Here is a 23,631-nt window from a genome sequence, read left to right on the forward strand (position 1 = left end):
CAGCAAAATGTTAATTAGGGCTCGGGGTTTGGCTGCAATTGTTAATCTCGTATCCCTGCGCTGTCTGACGTTGGCTCGAGGCCGGGGCTGCAGAAGACGACTCATTTCTAGCTCCAAATTAACTTCATGAATGATGGATCTCAGATGTACTTGTTACAGGAGGATTCTGTTTGGCCTTTTTTATTGTCTTTACTGGAAGTTGGATTTGCCACCATTGTATTAGATGCCAAAGGGAGAACTAATGATGTCCCATTAATAATAACCACTACAAGGATTATTGTTATCATCAATCTTTATTTATATAGCACCAATACATTCCACTGTGCTCTCATAGAGACCACACGTCATTCCCATCAGTCCCTGTCCCAGTGGAGCTTACAATCTAAGGACCCCATCACATACACACACAAAGATGTAAACCAAGCCAACATCAAGAGGCTGTTGATGGTCCACTCCAGGCTTTTATTACAAGTTACCATGTAGAGTTGGAGGTAAATTTAGGTAAATTCAGATTGGAATCATTGTCAGCCTCATGACATGGGGTTGGTTGACATCTCTGCATTCAATTCAATTTTCAAGTCAATTTTATCAGGAGATAATTAGAAAGCAGAGTACCCAGAGGAAAAAAGGGTTACTAAAGTTTTGCCCTCTAGCAGTGGCGTAACTAGATTGCGATGTGCCCCCCTGCAAAAAAATCTTTATAGGGGCCCCAGTGCACTCCGATCCCCATCCTCACAATACTCCTGCCCACTTCCCGCCCCGTGATTGGCACCCTCCTTCCCCACCACAGGTAAGAGCGAGGCTGGGGATGGGGGTTTTTCTTGTTAGCTATAAATGGAAGCAGACCCCGGCCCCCCCTTGTTCCCTGCCCCCACTGCGAATGGGGGGTCCTCTATAGTTACACCGCTGCCTTCTAGATGTTACAAACTACAGCTCTCAGCTAGACATTAGGTGTCTGATATATGCTGAAAGTGCTTATTCAGGGTCGGACTGGGTTGGCGGGACCTGCTCTGTCGCTGGAAACCCTGGGTGCTGCCCCTGACCTCCCCACTTGTCCAAAGTTGCCAAATAAGCAGATCTATTTCTGATTTAGCCACCTGCACACTGGCCTAGGGTTGCCACCTGTCTGGATTTCACCAGGCCGGGCTGATCTGGTAAAATCTGGACAGGTGGCAACCCTAGGCCAGTGTGTAGGTTCCTGTCCGGATTTTCAAAATAGGAAATCCGGACAGGACATTGAAGTGAATGACATGGCGATCAGCCAATCACTGATCCCCACGTCATCAGTTCAGCACCTGACGTCACCTGCTCCTTCCCCTCACATCACCCACCCCACCCTCTGATGTCTCCACCCCCCAACATCACTGGCCCGCCCCCTATGTCCCCAGCTCGTCCCCCTACCCGTTTTCACAACAAAAAGATGGCAACCCTACACTGACCCAATTTTGGCAGATATTTTTGGTTAATATGGGGGTCCCACAGACGAGTCGGATGAGGACTGCGTCAACATGCACATGGGGTCCTCATCAAACCTGACAATAGATATCCCATACACAGGCCAATAAACTGCCAATTTGCATTTTTTTTTTTTTGGGCTATGTATGGCCCCCTTAACAGCTATAAATTATAATAAGCAATACAAATCTATCTTTGGGAGCCACAGGGAGCACATAATAGTTTACATTTCAGATTGAGTTTTAATAAAAAATTAAAACAAAAAAAAAAAAAGCCAGTCTTAAATTGTGTCAGTGTCTCATACTAAAAGTTCCACCTGTCATCCAGACACAAAACGTTGTAGAATAAAAGTCCTTTTCAAATTAAAAATGAAATCCAATATATAGATCCGAATGTCGAAGTCGAAGTTTTTTTAATCGAATTTGGCTGTTTTCGGTTGAAGTAAAATCGTTCGATCGTACGATGAAATCCTTCGAATCGAACGATTTAATCGAACGAACGAACGAACAATTTTACTTCAACTTCTAAAACGTAGCCAAATGTTGGCTATATGTTCTAGGAGGTCCCCATAGGCTAACATAGCAATTCGGCAGGTTTACGATGGCGAAGTCGAAGTTTTTTTAAAGAGACAGTACTTCGATTAACGAATGGTCAAATATTCTAAGTATTTTCAATTCGAATTCAAGTCGAATTTAGGCCTATTTGATGGTCGAAGTACCCAAAAAATAGTTCGAAATTCGAAGTTTTTAACTTTGAAAATTCACTTCGACCCTTAGTAAATCTGCCCCTTAGTTGATTATAAATAATTTCTTTGAGTGACAGGTCACCTTTAAAAGATTTCCTGGTGGGCTCCCATCTGATTCTACAAGCCTGGAAAATGATGAGAAAAATGACAACATCTATCTACTCGGCTCTTTGGCAAATCATTGGCTTATTTTCATTTGCTGAATGGCCAAACCATCCTGTGTAACGGGGGAGATTTACAGCCTGCTATGCCCCCCCCCCCCAACTTGGAATCTATTGCACTGTAAATTGACTAAGATCATTTTAATGGCTGTTGGCGTGCCACTGGCCATTTCAGTAATTAATTGTTCTTTTGTGCAAACTATTTGCAATTGAGTTTGTAGCCATTATAGCATATAAATGAACTCACATTTGTAGAAAGCAGTGAGAGAGGATTATTTGCAACAGCCGTTTGGGATATAAAAAAAAAGCCATTGATCCACATAAAAGGAAAAAAATACCCTATTTATAATCTGCCTGCGCATCCCTTCAATTTGTATGATCATATCCAGGAACCCATAATAGCACAGGCTATATATACTGCCTATTAATGATTATATGTACAGGGTGTATCACCCAAAAACAGCATGAAACAGCGCCCCCTGGTGTTTAGATTTTACAAAAAATGGTAGAAAGCTTGTTTGGATTTATGGAGTAGGGCTACGTATCTAAAGATACATATATATTACTCTGTTTGCACCCATATCAATCAATATTTTCTTATGGGAATTGGCTGGTTGCTAGGGGCAACAATGATGGAGCAAAATGGCATCATTGTTTTTATATCTCCCATCAGACATAGACATAAAGGCTTCACTTATTGGATCATAGTTGGTTAGTACAGTCATTCCTACCCTGTATATACTGGCATAACTATAGGTATGGGACCTGTTATCCAGAATGTTCGGGACCTGGGGTTTTCTGGATAACTGATCTTTCTGTTATTTGGATCTTCATACTAATGACACAGAAGGATGGGATCAGCTGTTAAGGTGGCCATACACGGAGAGATCCACCTGTTTGGCGATGTCACCACATTAGCGGATCTCTCTCTGATATGCCCACCTTGAGGTGGGCAATATCGGGCTGATCCGATCGTGGGCCCTAGCGCCTAACGATCGGATCCTAGCGTATGGGAACCGGCGGTCGGATCGTGGGACCGCATCAACGCGGCCGCGATCCAACAGGATTTTTAGTCCCATCCGATCGAGATCTGGCCAACTTTCGGCCAGATCTCGATCGGGGAAGCCCATCGGGAGGCCCCATACACGGGCCAATAAGCTGCCGACTCGTGTATGGCCACCTTAAGTCTGTAGAAAATCATGTAAACATTAAATAAACCCAATAGACAGGTTTTGCTTCCAATAAGGATTAATTATATCTTAGTTTGGGATTGAGTACAAGGTAATGTTTTATTATTACACAGAAAAAGGAAATCTTTTTTTAAAAAAATTTGGATTATTTGGATAAAATGGAGTCTATTGGTGATGGCCTTTGTGGAAATTTGGATCCCATACCTGTATTAGAGATAGGGTTGCCTCCTGGCCTGGACGGGAACAGTGGTGTTAATAGATTGCGCTGGGCTCCATTGCAAAAAAATCTTCACAGACCCCCATCCTCCGGACCACTTACCTTCCCGTCCTGACCACTCCCACTCCTGCCCAGCTTGTATCGTCCTTTCTCGCCGCAGGTAAGACAGAGGCTGGGGAGGAGAGTTTTTCCATTAGCTATAGAGGGGGAAGAAGACGCCACAATCCAACCCACCTGTTTCCCAGGCCCCCCTGCGACCGCGGGGTCTGTTTTCTCTATAGTTACGCCACTGGGTGCCGACCTGGGGCCCACAGCGTTTTTTTCCTGGCGTCCAGCCAGCATACCTCCCAACATTTTAGAAATAAAAAGAGGGACAAAAAAGTTGTTGTGCGTAGCGCTGCAAGTTTTGACCACGCCCATTTTTGTTGCCACACCCCCTAATTACCATGTTAATTTTACAAAATTTGGCAGGTTATGAAAGTTTGAACATATTTCTGTGTTTTTTTCCCCAGTTATTACAGTTTTGCTAATGAAGGTGAATTGCCCTTTAAGCTAACTTTTCCCAAGAGACCTGTTATCTTATATTGTTACAATTACTTATTTGCTTATCTAGAAATTGTTACAAAAGTATCTTATCTGCAGCTGTGGCTGTTCTGGGCTCTATGAAAAAAGCCAATTAAGTTAGAAACATTTCTTTTTCTGGCTGTTTAGTGCAGAGAAAAACGGGACTTTCCAGTACATACAAGGGACTGCGGGTTGAGCTGTCAAAAGAGGGACTGTCCCTCTAAAAACGGGACAGTTCGGAGGTATGAGCCAGCCCCGTCCGACCCTGTATTATAGACATTGTCCTTACTGTAAGTGTGTGTGTGGCTTATGAAGAAGAGGCATATTGCCTTTGCATCTATCTGTAGCCCCAAAATAATTACAACCCAAACTGCCAATCAGGGTGATCCATTTCCAAGGATAAACTGCAGTGACCTTGATTGTAGTGATTGTAGTGATTTTAGGCATGTACAACATCCCAAACACACACTAGTAATCTTCTCTTAAAGGGATACTGTCATGGGAAAAAACATTTTTTTTTCAAAATGCATCAGTTAATAGTGCTGCTCCAGCAGAATTCTGCACTGAAATCCATTTCTCAAAAGAGCAAACAGATTTTTTTTATTCAATTTTGAAATCTGACATGGGGCTAGACATATTGTCAATTTTCCAGCTGCCCCAAGTCATGTGACTGATTCATTGTGAAAAAAAAATTTTTTCCCATGGCAGTATCCCTTTAAAGATACACACCCTTTCCCTAATCGTGGAAGAGAAATTAACCTCTGACCTAACAGAGCACTTAGTTACCCTCCGACTTGGAAACGATTGTAGTTCCTCGTTGGTTACAGAGTCCCCTTTGTGTCATCATAAAATGCTGGTATTGTTTCCCGGCAATCGGATCTATAGCGATGGCACAATTAGCAGATACCCTTTAATTAATGCTATATACTTTAATTAAAACTACAGTTATAGAAAACAGAAGGACCCTCAACTCCTCTTGGTTTAATTAGACACTTGGTGGCAGATTTATTAAGGGTCGAATTGAAAATCTGAATTTTTTTTAATGGTCTAAACTGTTTCGAATTCGACTAGTGAATTATTCAAACTCTATTCTTTTTTTTAAAAAAAATTCAAATTAGATTTTCGAGATTTATCAAACTCTGGCCCTTTAAAAATTCAAATTTGACTTTTCGCCACCTAAAACCTGCCGAATTAATTTATAAGTCAATAGGAGACCCATTTGAAGATGTTAGTAGCCTTCCTGACATTGGAGTTTTCTTCAGAGAAAAAACGTTATTCTACTGCATCTCAAAACATATGGGCAGGGATATCTGAGCCTTGGGTTGAACTTGATGAAGGTAAGTCAACTGCTCTTCTACCAGGTACTCATAATACTGTCCCTTTAAAGAGGATTGTGGGAAATCTTTTTATTGCCGAAACATATCGTCAATCATTACAGAAATGGACTGTGGAAAGTATAATATAAAACTGTGTGAAAGGTGCGAGGTCATCAACTATCCTGTATATTTATGTGTATGTCTGTTATATTTTGGAATTTATATTAGAAGGTCACTATAGAAGCCCAGAGCACTTGTCCAGTTCAATGTCCATTTGTCATTCAACTGCCACACTCTGTGTCCCCTCCAGGTGAAAGTAGGGAGTTATAGTTCCAAAACAGCTGTGGTGTGCTTGATATACTAATATAATGTTTAATAGGGTAATCTGTTATTATCCACACTGTTACACCTCTTATCCCACAGTCACACTCCCTTCCCAGAGACTATTATCCACTGTTACTATAGGCACCATCTCTCCCTACTATACCTGCTATCCCACAGTCAGACTCCCTTCCCAGAGACTATTATCCACTGTTACTATAGACACCATCTCTCCCTACTATAACTGCTATCACACAGTCACACTCCCTTCCCAGAGACTATTATCCACTGTTACTATAGACACCATCTCTCCCTACTATACCTGCTATCCCACAGTCACACTCCCTTCCCAGAGACTATTATCCACTGTTACTATAGGCACCATCTCTCCCTACTATACCTGCTATCCCACAGTCACACTCCCTTCCCAGAGACTATTATCCACTGTTACTATAGACACCATCTCTCCCTACTATACCTGCTATCCCACAGTCACACTCCCTTCCCAGAGACTATTATCCACTGTTACTATAGGCACCATCTCTCCCTACTATACCTGCTATCACACAGTCACACTCCCTTCCCAGAGACTATTATCCCACTGTTACTATAGACACCATCTCTCCCTACTATACCTGCTATCCCACAGTCACACTCCCTTCCCAGAGACTATTATCCCACTGTTACTATAGACACCATCTCTCCCTACTATACCTGCTATCACACAGTCACACTCCCTTCCCAGAGACTATTATCCCACTGTTACTATAGACACCATCTCTCCCTACTATACCTGCTATCTCACAGTCACACTCCCTTCCCAGAGACTATTATCCCACTGTTACTATAGACACCATCTCTCCCTACTATAACTGCTATCACACAGTCACACTCCCTTCCCAGAGACTATTATCCACTGTTACTATAGACACCATCTCTCCCTACTATACCTGCTATCCCACAGTCAGACTCCCTTCCCAGAGACTATTATCCACTGTTACTATAGACACCATCTCTCCCTACTATACCTGCTATCCCACAGTCACACTCCCTTCCCAGAGACTATTATCCACTGTTACTATAGACACCATCTCTCCCTACTATACCTGCTATCCCACAGTCACACTCCCTTCCCAGAGACTATTATCCACTGTTACTATAGGCACCATCTCTCCCTACTATACCTGCTATCCCACAGTCACACTCCCTTCCCAGAGACTATTATATAATATTACTCAGAGTTGTAGTTCAGTAGCAGGAGGGCAGCAGCATATTATTATTGAACAAACTGGTGAAGCAGAAGAAAACAAGAAGCTGCTCCTCTAGGGTTGTGTGCAATTTAAAGGCGGCTGTTAGGGGTAGCTGGGAGTTGTAGTTTAGCAACAACTCCAGGGTTGTTCCCGGTGAGTCGCACAATATAATGCGGTTCTCTATAACCAGTGTGTTTCCCGGTCCCGAGAGCGCTGTCAGTAAGGGGTGCCGGGAGTTGCAGTCCTTTCCCAGAGCCACAGGTTGAAGTCGCTGCTGAGCGTTGTGTCCCGGAGGGAGGAAGGCGAGTACTGCGCATGCGCGGTCCTGCACTGCTCTGAGGTTCCTCGCACGGGACGGAATGGGGAGAGAGCGGATAGTTTGTGCCAGTGAGTCCCGGGGAGTGAGGAAGTGAGAGGCGGAAGTGCCGGGCGCTGTCCCTTACAGACCAGGAGGAAACTGTGCGGGAGGATAAAGGCGGGATCATGTGAAGTTTGTCTGTGGGATGAGTGAGACGTGAGTGTCGGGAGGAGAGTGAGTGACTCGGGACTGGAGGAGCCGCTCGCTATGGCCAAAGTCCTTCACAAGAAGAATCACTGGAGCAGCCGGGCGCATCGCTGCGGGATCAGCAGGAACTCCGGGGGGGAGCTGGGGCTGCCGGTGTTGGGGGGCGCGGAGGAGGGGGAGTTTCTGTATCTGGGGGCGGCGGATGAGGGTCTCCTGTGCAGCGATGGGAAACTGGCCGAGGGGGAGTTGTTACTGGAAGTGGCCGGGGTGCCCGTGTCTGGATTACCTCGCTATGATGTTCTGGAGATGATCAGCAACTGCCACCAGCCTGTCCCCATCACAGCTGTCAGACAAGGTAAGGGGGAGGGGCACCGACTGTCACCTGCGTGTTTGTTGCTCACTGACTGCCTGTTCTGCAATTGACTGTTTACCTGACAACCTGGGCTCCATCTGGCAACTGCCTGGATACCTGTCCATCAACTGCCCCATGCTACCCTGTCATCTACTGGTCTATTAACTTGGTTCCTGCCCATCCCCTAGTCACCTGTCTATTAACTAGTCCCTTGGTTACCTGCCCATTCACTAGTCACCTGTCTATTAACTAGTCCCTTGGTTGCCTGCCCATACACTAGTCACCTGTCTATTAACTAGTCCCTTGGTTGCCTGCCCATCCACTAGTCACCTGTCTAGTAACTAGTCCCTTGGTTGCCTGCCCATCCACTAGTTACCTGTCTATTAACTTTTCCCTTGGTTGCCTGCCCATCCACTAGTCACCTGTATAATAACTACTCCCTTGGTTGTCTGCCCATCCACTAGTCACCTGTCTATTAACTAGTCCCTTGGTTGTCTGCCCATACACTAGTTACCTGAATATTAACTATTCCCTTGGTTGCCTGCCCATCCAATAGTCACCTGTATATTAACTAATCCCTTGGTTGCCTGCCCATCCACTAGTCACCTGTCTAGTAACTAGTCCCTTGGTTGTCTGCCCATCCACTAGTCACCTGTCTATTAACTAGTCCCTTGGTTGCCTGCCCATCCACTAGTCACCTGTCTAGTAACTAGTCCCTTGGTTGCCTGCCCATCCACTAGTTACCTGTCTATTAACTTTTCCCTTGGTTGCCTGCCCATCCAATAGTCACCTGTATATTAACTAATCCCTTGGTTGCCTCCCCATCCACTAGTCACCTGTCTAGTAACTAGTCCCTTGGTTGTCTGCCCATCCACTAGTCACCTGTCTATTAACTAGTCCCTTCGTTGTCTGCCCATCCACTAGTCACCTGTCTATTAACTAGTCCCTTCGTTGTCTGCCCATCCACTAGTCACCTGTCTATTAACTAGTCCCTTGGTTGTCTGCCCATCCACTAGTCACCTATTAACTAGTCCCTTAGTTGTCTGCCCATCCACTAGTCCTATGTCTATTAACTAGTCCCATGGTGCCTGCCCATCCACTAGTCATCTGTCTATTAACTAGTCAATTGGTTGCCTACCAATACACTTGTCACCTGTCTATTAACTAGTCCCTTGGTTGCCTGCCCATCCACTAGTCACCTGCTAACTTGACAATCTGGGAACCAAATGACCACTAGGCTATTGTCTGGCCAGTGGGCCGAAGAGCTTGTCATCTAATAAATTCACAATTTCTTACTTAGAAAGTAACCAGTCACTTTCCCACTAATTTATCCTCATCTAATCACCAACCTGTTCTTACACAGTCATTACCAAGTCACAAATTGTTTTAATGTGAGCGACGGCGTGTCATTTGTGTAACTGGCTGCCCAATGGTCACCAGGATATGGCAACTAGTTAACCATTGGCTTCTTTGGTTATTAACTTGACACTTGTTTTCATGACTACCTGGCCGGCAACAGCATGTTTTGTGTATCTCTGTGACTGTCACTTTCTCTTCTACTGACCAACCTCTTGTCCTCAGTTGACCTCCTGACCAGTGCGCTGGGGGATTCACCTTCAAACTTATTGCCGAAATGCATTTATATTTCCAGAAAAACCTGCTATTTGACTTGAAAAAAAAGACTTTTTCTCTCCTGTGATCTCGTCGGTTATTTTAGTTGCTGAATGAGAAGGATCAGGAAGTGGAAGTCGGGTGTCCTGAAGCCAAATCAATGTATTTAGACTTCGTTCATATTCACATTCACGTCTGCGCTCTATTCTATACGCCTCCTCATTCCTTCACCGGTCCCATAGGATTCAGTTAGTTGTGTGCACTGGTTATATAACTGGTTACTTATAACTCTTGTGCTTCCCTATAGTAGCAGAAATGTTTTCTGTGTCAATATTTGTGTACTCAACGTGACACACTCAGCACACCTTTGCTTGTTCATCTACGAGAACTGAGTCCGTGTCTTTACCATGAGCCTAGACTATATTAAAGGCCTCGTTATATGTTATAAAGGGCTTCAAAGGTTGTTACTAATAGCTGGAAACAATATACAGTAGTATTATATAATATTCAAAAGAAACAAGTTATTGCATATCTTGACAGCGCTATATAAATAAATGATGATGATAATGATGATGATGATTGTGGCCTTTGCGTAATGAAGTGTGTTCCACTTTCTGTAACCTGGCAAAAACAGCAGTCTTGTTTTGCTTTATGGCAGAGATTCTAGGTGTGGAATTGGTCTCAAGTCATAGAGTAAAATCAGATTTAGGGATGCACTGAATGCAGGATTCGCTCTTTTTCAGCAGGATTCCGATTCGGCCGACCTTCTGCCTGGCCGAACTGAATCAAAATCCTAATTTGCATATGCAAATTAGGGGCGGTGAGGGAAATCACATGACTTTGTGTCACAATACAAGGAAGTAAAAAATGTTTCCCCTTCCTACCCCTAATTTGCATATGCAAATTTGTACTTCTGTTCGATTCGGTTCGTCCAGGCAGAAGGATTCAGCCGAATCGGAATCCTGCTGAAAAAGGCCTAATCCTGCATTCAGTGCATCCCTAAATCTGATCTTACTCTATATGACTTGAGACCCATTCCATACGTAGAATCTCTGCCATAAAGCAAAACAAGACTGCTGTCAGCCGAATCTTTCGCGAAGGATTCTGGGGTTCGGACGAATCTAAAATAGTGAATTCGGTGCATCCCTAATAAGATTATATGAAAGGTACGTTTCACTTTATGGCATTGCTGCTTTTCAGAGGTCTAATCTAGTTATGACAGTGGAGGAGGTTAGAGCGGAGGCAATACAAACAAACCACCAAACTTTCAGGCACTTGCAGGAAGGCCCTGCTTTTGGCCTTGGGCGCCCCTAGGCCACAGGGTCCTAGTGCCCAACTTCCTCCAGGGCCTTTGTGGCCTTGCTACAAATCCGGGCCACAATTTATAATCATGGGACCCTGTACTTCTAAGTAATGGGAGGCCCTATCCCCCGGGGGGTGGCAGTTGTGATCTCAACTGTCACCTGAGTCCGGTTTACAAGTATAATGGGGCCCTAATGAAAAAAAATGGCTGTGCATATTTAGTGATACTTCTGGTTGATATAAGTACCGCCCACTCCCTGCAAGGCCCACCTCCTCCACAACACATCTTGTGAGGCCACCCTCTGTCATGGGGCTATTAACTGTAGTACCCCCTGTACCCACCTGGGCATATGTGACTTATTCTCTAGCTCTCTCAGTTTAGGGACAAGCACCTGAATTGGGCCCTGCACCCTGCCATTTGCACCAATGGAAACCACTGGCAACGTCCTTGAAACATATAAAATTCAGAATAATAGCACTATTAAAGCTTGTGTAAACAAATAAAATTGAAATGCTATGAGAGAGTAATGACGCAACCCTTTAGTTACCCTTTAGGGCTATTCCACACGGGGAGATAGCCACGCGTTTGCGGTCGCGGCGACAAAGCGCCGCGACCGGCGCAGGCGACAGTTTTGTATGGGCGCCTATGTAAAAACGCCTGTGCTAACCACACGAGGCGATGAGCTTTTCAACAGTCGCCTGAAAATGCCTCGCCAGGCTTACCCTTAAGTTTTATGGGGTATGGGTCTCTTGACAATAAACAATCTTTTTGGCTGACTTGTGATTATTGGCTCTCGAGTTAAATAAACATATGGGCCTTGTTTTTTTTTTTTGGTGAGTGTTTGAGATAGGGAAGGGTCAGTGACCCCAAAACGTTTCTCTCTCCCTCTCTCTGATTCCATGTATTAATATGGAGCCGCTGTACAAACAAAAGCAAGTGTGAAAGGGTCACAAGCCCTTCTTGCTTCCCAGCGCAGCTGTAGTTCATCAGGGGGATTTCCAACACCTTCTGACTGTTGGGATCTACAACTGATGGGTTATTTAATATAAGCTTCGTCATACTGAAATAAGAAACTTTCTAAATACAATCAATTAAATATTCTCAATTGTTTCTGAAATAATCAAGTTTACGCTATCTTCACTATTCCTGTGCTGCAGCCTCTACTCTTCTAGGAAGGATTCCAATAGTTGGGTTGAGGTTAGGGCTCTATGTAGGCCAATCAGGTTCTTCCCATTCTGTATGGACCTGAGTCTGTGCAAGGGGGGTCATTATTGTGCTGAATGGGAATGTCATTGATAGCGATGGGCGAATGTATTCGCCAGGCGCAAATTCGCTGTGAATTTCCGCGTTTCACCACCGGCAAATAAAAGGTAGAGAAATTGGCGTGAAAATTCGCCAACAAGTTTTTGACGGCGTCAAAATATTTTAGACGCCGGTGACAATTCCGACGCCGGCGACAATTCGCCCATTGACTTTAATGGGCGTCTGAATTGTCACCAGTGTCAGAATTGTCGCCGGCGAAAACGCAATGGCAAATTTTTTGCCGTTTTGCAGGAAATTTTCGGCAAAGTGAAATGGTAAAAATTTTCCATCCCTAGTCATTGAGTCTATAACCTTCCACTGGAACCAAACCAACCCCAGGCCATTACTCCTCCTCCAATAAACTGTCCAGTAGGCATTAGGTATTTAAGCAGGAAGTGTTCTCCTGACAAATTCACATTTGTCTTTTAATCTTTGAAATACCATTTATCTGCCAATAGACACATTTCTACTGCTGCTGAGCCCCAGGGGGTACAGTTTGCACCCTACCAGCTGATGCATGGCATTGCACATGGTGATTATACAATCCTTTGCCTTTAATTACCCATAAAACCCAACACTCCTTTGTTCTTGTGCAGACGTTGCTTCAGGAGAGAGCTTTGGAAATTAGCAGTGAGGGTTCCAACTGAGGACATGGCATTTCAGACCAAGTAACTTATGCCAAAAAATGCATCCAGATACATTTAGGGGGTTATTTATTAATGTCCGAATGTAAAAAAAACGTGAAAAGTTTTTTTTCACTATAAAATCCAAATTTTTAGTGGAATTTTTTTTAGGGATTTATTAAAGCCCAATTCTGCAAAAAGTCTGAATCTGAAAATCCTGGATCTCAGACCTGCCAACATTGTATATAAGTCAGTGAGAGAGATCCCTATCCTATTTGGTAGTTTCTGTGGTCTGCGCTGGAATTAGCCAGAAAATTGGACTCTTTTGGGCAAAAATCTGAAAAATTCAGACTTTTTCGGGAGAAAGCCCGATAAAAAAATTGAGCAAATCCAGAAAAATTCTGGAAAAATTGTATGATTCTGATTTTTGCTAGATTTTATTGAGTTTTTCCCAATGCGATTACGTCATGCTTTTTTAACAATAAATAAGGTCCAATCGTGGATTCTAGTTTGGTCGGACTTTTTTAAATAAAATAATCAGAAAAATCTGGATTTTGATAAATTATCCTTTTAGGGTCAGGGCACACAGGCAGATTCGGGGAGATTAGTCGCCCAGTGACAAATCTCTTTTTTGGGGCGACTAATCTCCCCAAACTGCCTCCCATGCCTTCCCGCTGGCTAAAATGTAAAACGCCGGATCGATTCTGTTTCTGAAGTTGTCTGAAGTTTCCTCGTGGCGATTTTAGCCGGCGGGGAGGCAGTTCAGGGAGATAAATCGAAGAAGAGGAGATTTGCACCAGGCGAATAATCTCCCCGAATCTGCCTGTGTGCCCTGACCTTTAGGGCAATATTTATCAAGGGTCAAATTTCGAGTTTGAAAAACTTCAAAATTCGAATTCAAAAAGACCAACCGAAATTAAGCCGAAGTTTTGTTTTCGACGTTTAGGTCCATTTTCGATCGAATAGGTCCGTATCCAGCCGAAATTGAATCGTACAAATCGAATGAATAACGCATTCAATCGAATTAGATTCAAAGTTTTTCCCTAAAAAACCTTCGATTTTTCAAAGTCCACCCATTGACTCCAAATACGTTCTAGGAGGTCCCCCATAGGCTAAAACAGCAATTCGGCAGATTTTAGACGCCGAATGGTCAAAGTCGAATTTCTAAAGAGACAGTACATGAAAAATTTCGATATTCAAATTTTTTTTTGGGAATTTGGTCTATTCCCTAGTTGAAGTACACAAAAAATAGCTCAAAAATAGCTCAAATTTCAAAATTATTTTCATTCGAAAATTCACCTCGACCTTTGATAAATCTGCCCCTTAGTATTATATTGTATGAAAAATACTTGGAATAAACTTCTGACTATTTGTCTGTTCAACTCTTAATAAAAATGTCCCCTGGGGTTGAAGGTTCCCTTTTTCTATGACTTTGACCTACTGTAGTTCCTTATAGTCATTTGGGTCTGGTCCAACCTGTGATTTCTCTCTCCAGTCCCCGGATGAAAAGGCTGGCAGTGCATTTAATATATTTTAACTGACTGGGAACCAAATAAATAAATATTCTTCGGGTCTGAACATTGTAAAACAGTCTCTAGCCGTTATCTCTCAGCCTTGCTGAATGAATCAAGATGTGTTCCAGTCGGACTGTTAATGTGCTTTTGAGATAAATCCCCGCGCTGTATTTGTTGGGAAGCCACGTTTTGTGGTTTCGCAGCATTTGCTCCTCAGTCGAGAGACTTTTGATGTGGTTGCCGGGATCTTTGTTCGACTTCAAAAGAAATTTCGTTCTGATCTCACAAGATCCTCCTGGGGACGTGTAATCAGGGGGTAACAATAGCTGCACTGTTCTCTCTCACCCCTTTGTATATCTACTTAAGACTTTGTTCCTAGTGAAAGGTGCCTGGTTGGGTTCTATTATTTCCCATTAGCCCCACCGATATTCTGACTTATTTTGTTCTACCCCGACGTGTGAGGAATATAAAGTTCTCTAGTTTTTTATTTCCATTTGTGGGAACTGAACACAAGGGACAGTTTCGGAGGAGGAATGTGATATTGTCTGACGCACACCCCAGGCAGGTGAAAGGCCATTTCATATCAGGCTTCCCAGAGTAGACTTTGGACAGGAACTCAGTACAGGCCTCCCAATGAACCGCAGAATTCCAAAAATATTTGGTCACTGTAGTTACCTTCTGATAACGATAAAATCTGTATACTATTACATCTGCTGCATTCCATAATACAGGTATGGGATCTGTTATCCAGAATGCTCAGCACCTGGGGTTTTCTGGATCACGGATCTCTCTTTAATTTGGATATTCATGCCTTTAGTCCACTTGGAAATCTTGTAAACATTAAATAAACCCAATAGGCTGGTTTTGCTTCCAATAAGGATTAATTATATCTTAGTTGGGATCAAGTACAGGCGACTGTTTTATTATTACAGAGAAAAAGGAAATAATTTTTAAGAATTTGGATTATTTATATAAAATTGAGTGTGTGGCATTTCAGGAGCTTTCTGGATAATGGGTTTCCGGATAATAGGTCCCATACCTGTACTGCAAAAATCTGTTGTCAGCAGAGAAGTGGCTAATACGGACGGGCGAATGTTTTCGCCTTATTTCATCGCCAAAATGACGCCCATAGATTTCTATGGCATTGTGCGTCAAAAAGAATTTCGCTGTGCAACAAAAAAATGTTGAGGCCCATACACTTTGACACCATGCAGAACTCAAGCAGCTTTGTTTGTTTCCCTGTAGAGCAGTCGGCGACTGTGTAGAGATTTGTATTGGATTTTATTTTTGCCTTTACATCCCCTTTACTGTTTCCAACTCCAGCTGCAGGGACAAAGATCATGGAGCCAGATTTAAACAGATAAACTGGGATTCTATTTGGAGGATTATTTTGCTGCAGCCACTGGTTCTGCAGAGTTGGAGAAAGTTTGTATTAAACAATACAAAAACTATAAAATCCACATTAGATTACATGACAACACAGGACCCAGTGCAGTCTGTATATTCTGATTATTAATCAGTCTTGCTGTATCGGCTTCTGGCAGATATTATTTGACTTGTGCTGTTTTGATCATTTATGACGATCCCTAAGCAGCCCAGATCACACTGAGCATGTGTACAGTCTTGGTCTTGCAAAGATGTATAACAAAGTTACAAGACGGTGACCCCCGGTGGCCAACTTTAAAAGCAAAAATCATTTGTTTGATTAGGCTTGTGGTGCAGTAAGTTCATGTTTATGTTTAGTATACAAAATACAGCATTTCTAGCCTTATTCTATTTTTTACTTCCCCTTTAAGGTATGAAGATCATTACAGAAAGATCAGGAAAACCCTTGGTCCTGAGCATTCTGGATAACAGGTCCCATACCTGTACCAGCGGAGACACTATTTTTGGGGTGTGGTGGGTGACTACTATTATTATTTTTTTCCCAGACCATCTGTGTATAATCGGTTCTGAAGAAGAGCGGCAGTGGCGTAACTACCGGGGGAGCAGGGGGTGCAACTGGGCCAGGTCCCGCACCCCTGCAGATTGCGCACGCTGCAGCCGCAAAGAAAACGTGCACGGACGAGGGGGGGCCACCTAGTTCCGTTACTGAAGAGCGGGGCACACGGGAAATTTTGAAGAATAGAAATGTTTGGGTCAGCTTCCCCTTGACTTGTATAAAACTTTTTATAGCTTCAGTGTTTGCTGAGAAGTCAGAATGTGGGATTGGAATTGCTCGGCGGGTGAGGCTTGTTGAAATAGTATCGACTCTCCATAACAGATGAAAGCATTTGTGGAATGTGACATTTATGTAAACCATTGTGTGTGTTTTTTAGCGCTTACTAGTGGGAGACGTTTTGTTATGTGTTATATAATGATAATAGTTATGATTGAAATAAAGCACAGAAACTCTACCTTTAGAAATTGCCTTCATAGAGTAGGGCAGCTGTAAACTTTGCCATGTACAGCAGCTCCTTCTATTAAAGGTTAAGTAAACCTTAAACACAAGTGAATGTAAAACTGATGAGGGGGCTGTTCTAAGCACTTTTACAATGTACATTCATTATTTATTTTTTTTAATTCCAAGATATTAGGGGATACATGTGCTGTTAACATGAATGAATTTTGTTACAATTGTCCCACCTGCTGGTCAGTTTCTGGCCATTCTGACCAATAAGTAGTCAAGTAAGTTGTCAGGAGAAAGAAAGAGGCTGATTTTGATGTTCTGTTGTTGTGCACTAGTAAAACTGGTTTGTTTGCTTCAGAAACTCTACTATATGAGTAGAGGGCAGCCATTGAAAGCTGAAAAAGGATACACAGCAGATAACAGCTCTGTAGTATACAATGGGATCTTCTGAGCTTATCTGTTATCTACTGTGTATCCTGTGCTTGAATGGCTGCCCCCATGGCTACACAGCACCTTGTTTATATAAACTATAGTAGTACTTATCTGTTATCTACTGTGTATCCTGTGCCTGAATGGCTGCCCCCATGGCTACACAGCAGCTTGTTTATATAAACTATAGTAGTACTTATCTGTTATCTACTGTGTATCCTGTGCTTGAATGGCTGCCCCCATGGCTACACAGCAGCTTGTTTATATAAACTATAGTAGTACTTATCTGTTATCTACTGTGTATCCTGTGCTTGAATGGCTGCCCCCATGGCTACACAGCAGCTTGTTTATATAAACTATAGTAGTACTTATTTGTTATCTACTGTGTATCCTGTGCTTGAATGGCTGCCCCCATGGCTACACAGCAGCTTGTTTATATAAACTATAGTAGTACTTATCTGTTATCTACTGTGTATCCTGTGCTTGAATGGCTGCCCCCATGGCTACACAGCAGCTTGTTTATATAAACTATAGTTGTGTTCCTGAAGCAAAGACACCAGTTGTACCAGTGCAGGGCAACAGTAAATTATATTGCCATTCCTTTAAAACACTTTCATTTTTATATGTTACTGTTCCTTTAATGGCAAAGCAATTGGAGCATCCTCAAGTAAAGGTGGCCATACACAGGCCAAGTCGGCAACTTATTGGCCCGTGTATGGGGCCCTCCTCTGGCTGGAAGTCAGATGTAGATCGGACAGGACTAAAAATCCTGTCAGAACGTGGGCGCATCTGTTCGTTGATACGGTCTCAAGATCCATCCGCCCATTTAACCTTCGTTATGATCTGATCGTTGGGCCCTAGGGCCCATGTGGTGTTTATACAAATGGCCTGTAGATGTGACTGTGCTCATACTTATACTGTGCATACTTCTGTGTAATGGCTGCATGATAGCCTGCTAATTAAGCACTGTTATACTCTACTCCTCATCCTCGGCTACCCAAAACAACCCACAATCGGACCAGCCCGATATCGCCCACCTCAAGGTGGACATATTGGGGAGAGATACGCTCGTTTGGCGCCAAACTAGCGTATCTCTCAGTGTATGGCCACATTTAGTAGAGTGATGGTTTTTTTTTTTTCCAAACAAAATCTGATGTGCTTTTTGCTTGGAATGGATCCTTGGCCAATTCGAAGCAACTTTTCAATTGGTCATCATTATTTATTTTATAGAATTTTTGTTTTTAACTTTGACTTCTACTTCCGACTCCATTCTATGGAAACCTGCTTAATGAGAGAATAGTATTCTAGGTCTAGGGCATTTTTGGGCTACCCAATAGAAGCTTTAACGTCTAACTCTTCCCTTATTCATTAGCCCCTGTGTATCAGTAGCCCACGCTCTCCACCTCCATGAAGGCCAATTTATTTTATATATACATAATGGTCATGGGTTGGATGCCATGCATTCCCAGTAAATCTCCTGGAATGCCTCCTATGGAAGAGCCATGCATTCAGCTCACCCCCTTATATCTGTAGCATAAAGGGTAAGTCAACCTCCCCCATCAATGTGCTCCTTGGGCCAAGGACCGGTTGGAGAACCATGCAGCCAGGGATAAGGTTGCTTAGCAACCATTCCTCCCCCATTTCATTGGAAGATTGTGTTAGGAATTTGCTTTATGGAATTTAGATGATGGATATAAAGTATTGTTGCCTCAATTTGTTACTGACACTATTTCCCCACTGTGCTTGTTTTATGATTATTTCCGAGCAGAGGGAATAAATTCTCAGTGTTACAAATAAATACATTAAATATAACCCTATACCCTGTCCTTTAGGGAGTAATTGTTTTTTTGTTTTGTTTTTACAGTATCAGCAGTTGATCTCAATTGTTCCAAAGATAATTTAAATGTTAAAGGGCTTAGTGAGTAATTATGTTCATCTCCCTAACATTAAAGGGAAGACAATCAATACGGAGAGCAGTCACCCTGACAACTGGAATGCTGACCAATTGAGAGACTGGAGATTTATTATGTTTGTATTGCTGCATAAACCTGCCAGGGCTATGTCAATAATTGATGATAATAATACTGGGATTGTATTGAGGTTCTTCCCTCTTCATCTTCTAGGCTGACTTTCAGATCACTGCTTGGTAGTTAATTGGACCATAACAACCAAATTTATTATCAACAGATTGTAAAGAAATGTTTAGACTTTTTACAAAATAAGTACTAATGCTGCTTTATGGCAGCTGAGATTCTAGCTATCTGTATAACAGAACATTCTGTCCCAGTGGCTGCACAGATCCTATCTGATCCCCATTGTAAGCAGCAGTCCTGCCCTGCTTTATGGCTGAGATTCTAGCTATCTGTATAACAGAACATTCTGTCCCAGTGGCTGCACAGATCCTATCTAATCCCCATTGTAAGCAGCAGTCCTGTCCTGCTTTATGGCAGCTGAGATTCTAGCTATCTGTATAACAGAGCATTCTGTCCCAGTGGCTGCACAGATCCTATCTGATCCCCAATGGAAGCAGCAGTCCTGCTCTGCTTTATGGCAGCTGAGATTCTAGTTATCTGTATAACAGAGCATTCTGTCCCAGTGGCTGCACAGATCCTATCTGATCCCCATTGTAAGCAGCAGTCCTGCCCTGCTTTATGGCTGAGATTCTAGCTATCTGTATAACAGAACATTCTGTCCCAGTGGCTGCACAGATCCTATCTAATCCCCATTGTAAGCAGCAGTCCTGTCCTGCTTTATGGCAGCTGAGATTCTAGCTATCTGTATAACAGAGCATTCTGTCCCAGTGGCTGCACAGATCCTATCTGATCCCCAATGGAAGCAGCAGTCCTGCTCTGCTTTATGGCAGCTGAGACTCTAGCTATCTGTATAACAGAGCATTCTGTCCCAGTGGCTGCACAGATCCTATCTGATCCCCATTGTAAGCAGCAGTCCTGTCCTGCTTTATGGCAGCTGAGATTCTAGCTATCTGTATAACAGAGCATTCTGTCCCAGTGGCTGCACAGATCCTATCTGATCCCCATTGTAAGCAGCAGTCCTGCCCTGCTTTATGGCAGCTGAGACTCTAGCTATCTGTATAACAGAGCATTCTGTCCCAGTGGCTGCACAGATCCTATCTGATCCCCAATGGAAGCAGCAGTCCTGCCCTGCTTTATGGCAGCTGAGACTCTAGCTATTTGTGTAAAACGGATAAATTCACAATAGAGCAGTGCAACAAAAGAGTGAACAACGCTCCAAAAAATTAACGTGATTTGCTGTTGTGCTTTGACTTGCAAAACAGATTTTGTATCTAAAGTCCCAGGGTAGGCATACTAGTGGCCTCTTAAGTGATTGCAAACAGATTAAAGGTCAGGCAGAAAAAGGTAAAGTAAAAAGATCAGATTATAGTATGAAACAGCTGTTAGATATCATCAGTATGTATAATAGGGATGCCCAGCTGTTGTTGAACTGCAACTTCTCTCAACACACAAAAAGCAGAAGCCAAGGCAACTAACTCCTGCTAAATCTCCTCTTAACTCTAATGTTAGGGTTGCCTCCTTATATATCAAATTAACATTCACCTTATGAGGAACCAGCTGGTTGCCACCTGGTGTTGCAGAATTTGGTGGATATTTTATTCTAGTAAATGAATACATTTAGAAACAGGAACAGGCTTTAAGAGCAGCTTCTGGTAATGGAAACTAAGTGTTTGCACAGCACATGGTGCTGCCGTTTGGAACCGGCTTTAGCAGACTCTTTGATCTAAGCTGAGGTTTGGCACCCATTACAAAGCTGAGGTTTGTACTTGTTAGTTCATTTTGTCTGAAACCTCCCTCTTTCTGTACCTCCTTAAAGGGGAACTATGGTGAAAATTTAATATAAGCTTAATCACACTGAAATAAGAAACTTTCTAAATACAATCAATTAAATATTCTGTGTTGTTTCTGAAATAATCAAGTTTATCTTCAATATTCCTCTTTCGGCATCTGTTTCTTATCATTCTGTCTTCATGCAGCAGTTGGGTGTCAGATATTCAGTTAAATCCAATATATCTTATATGGGGGGGGCTCCCTTTCCTAGTACAAACAGTACAAACAAAATAACTGTCTGTTGCACAAATCCTGCATGTAGAGAGACATGATGTCTGGTGAGTTTAATAGAGTGAGCTCTAATACATTTTCTAGGAAAAAGGAGTCCCCCTATAAGATATATTGGATCTTAAGGTGGCCATACACGGGCAGATAAAGCTGCCGATATCGGTCATTTAGACCAATTTGACAGCTTATCTGCCCGTGTATGGGGGCTTCCGACGGGTCTTCCCGATCGATATCTGGCCACAATGTCGATCGGGAAGGTTTGATTTTTACCCGACCGACCTGTTGGAGCCCCTTGGCGTATCGTAATTCGATCGTTCGACCATACAGCCGAACGTTTGAATTCCCCCCGATATAGCCATGCAGTTAGTGGCATATCGGGGAAAGATCCGCTCGTTTGGCGATTTCGCCAAACGAGTGGATCTTTGAGTCTATGGCCAGCTTAACTGTCAATAAATATCTGACACCCAACTCCTGCATGAAGACAGAATGAAGAGAAACAGATGCTGAGAGAGGAATAGTGAAGATAAACTTGATTATTTCAGAAACTGTACAGAATTTTTAATTGATTATATTTCCTAACTCAGTATGCTGAAGCCTATATTAAATTTTCATTTTCGCGATAGTTCCCCTTTAAGCCGAGTTAATGTACAGCCGACTGCCTGGCATTCCAGAATCCTTGTTAACATGCGCTATCAGGTGCTAAACCAGTTATTGCATCTGTTTGTGCCGGAAGCCTCGGGAGGTCAGGTCAGTATTGTGGAGCCGGAATAAGCCATGGAATAGTAATCAGCTGATCCTCCTAGTTCTATAACAGGTTCGTAGCATTAGTTATGTCCTCCTATTTATATACCTGTTATACACAATTACAGGGTGCCATGTGTTGCTAAACTGATAGATGGAGGGTCCTGCCCTGTAGAGCTCACACTCTAAAGCTGGCCATAGACGCAAAGATTTGATCACATGAATCTCTAATTTGTATGATTTTCGGGCCATGTGTGGAGTGCTTCGACTTATTTTTGTGCCATGGCGATCGGTCGTTCAGTTGATCAGACAGGTTAAAGGGATATTGTCATTGGGAATTTTTTTTTTTTAAAAAAATGAATCAGTTAACAGTGCTACTCCAGCAGAATTCTGCATTGAAATCCATTCCTCCTTTAAATTCAATTTTGAAATCTGACATGGGGCTAGACATATTGTCAATTTCCGAGCTGCCCCAAGTCATGTGACTTGTGCTCTGATAAACTTCAATCACTCTTTACTGCTGTACTGCAAGTTGGAGTGATATCACCCCCTCCCTTTTCCCCCCCAGCAACCAAACAAAAGAACAATGGGAAGGTAACCAGATAACAGCTCCCTAACACAAGATAACAGCTGCCTGGTAGATCTAAGAACAACACTCAATAGTAAAAACCCATGTCCCACTGAGACACATTCAGTTACATTGAGAAGGGAAAACAGCAGCCTGCCAGAAAGCATTTCTCTCCTAAAGTGCAGGCACAAGTCACATATCAGGGGCAGCTGGGAAATTGACAAAATGTCTAGCCCCATGTCAGATTTCAAAATTGAATATAAAAAAATATGTTTGCTCTTTTGAGAAATGAATTTCAGTGCAGAATTCTGCTGGAGTAGCACTATTAACTGATGACAGGATCCCTTTAAAAAAATTCTGTCGGCTACCGATAATATCTCTGCATTAGTGATGTGCGGGTCAGGGTTTTTCTGACCCGCACCCAACCCTAACCCGCCCTGCTCCAACCCGCGCCTGCCGGCACTCTCGGGGTTCTTTTTTAGCCCTGCCGCCCCACTGATGACGTCACAAAAGAGTTGGGGCTAGCAGACGCAAGACTATAAAACCGGAAGTCGGCATTTGAAGGTGGCGAGTGGGGAGAGCAGGAGAAGAGCTGAACCCACACCCGCCCGCGAGGAGCAGTGCGAGGTCGACCCTAACCCACCCGCAGGTATCGGGTCGGCCCGCACATCACTTCTCTGCATGTATTGGGAGACTGTAACCAACTTTTGTCGGACTTAACTTTCGCACGATTGCTGTCAGGGGTAGAACGTCGTCAGATCTGTGCTTTTGTGATTCGTACAATCGGATCTTTGCGTCTGTGGCCAGCTTTACACTCGTAAAAGAAATGCATCAATCCTGACCTTCATTTGGAAACATTCCCCTAACTCCGTGTGCCTCCTGCTCAGGGATTGAGATTGACTCAGCAGCTCTGGGCAAACAGACGTGATTATAGATAAGTCGGATGAAGTGTTGGATCCAGCTGTAAATCTAATGAAGGTTTAA

The 23,631-nt window shown here is 43.1% G+C and overlaps 1 protein-coding gene across 9 annotated transcripts in view; it reads left to right on the forward strand.

The window, feature by feature from the left end:
- The first annotated feature begins 7,525 nt into the window (after positions 1 to 7,525).
- The window catches only part of magi1.S (membrane associated guanylate kinase, WW and PDZ domain containing 1 S homeolog), a 300,879-nt gene continuing 284,773 nt past the window's right edge, over positions 7,526 to 23,631 (forward strand). For all 9 annotated transcript variants that reach the window (XM_041561777.1, XM_041561779.1, XM_041561778.1 and 6 more), the window contains exon 1: positions 7,526 to 8,079. In XM_041561777.1, the coding sequence (XP_041417711.1) occupies positions 7,785 to 8,079 (295 nt within the window). In that variant the 5' untranslated portion in view covers positions 7,526 to 7,784. The remainder of the gene's footprint in view (positions 8,080 to 23,631) is intronic.

This window comes from Xenopus laevis, chromosome 4S (assembly GCF_017654675.1).
Source record: "Xenopus laevis strain J_2021 chromosome 4S, Xenopus_laevis_v10.1, whole genome shotgun sequence".
In the NCBI taxonomy this organism is placed as follows: domain Eukaryota; kingdom Metazoa; phylum Chordata; class Amphibia; order Anura; family Pipidae; genus Xenopus; species Xenopus laevis.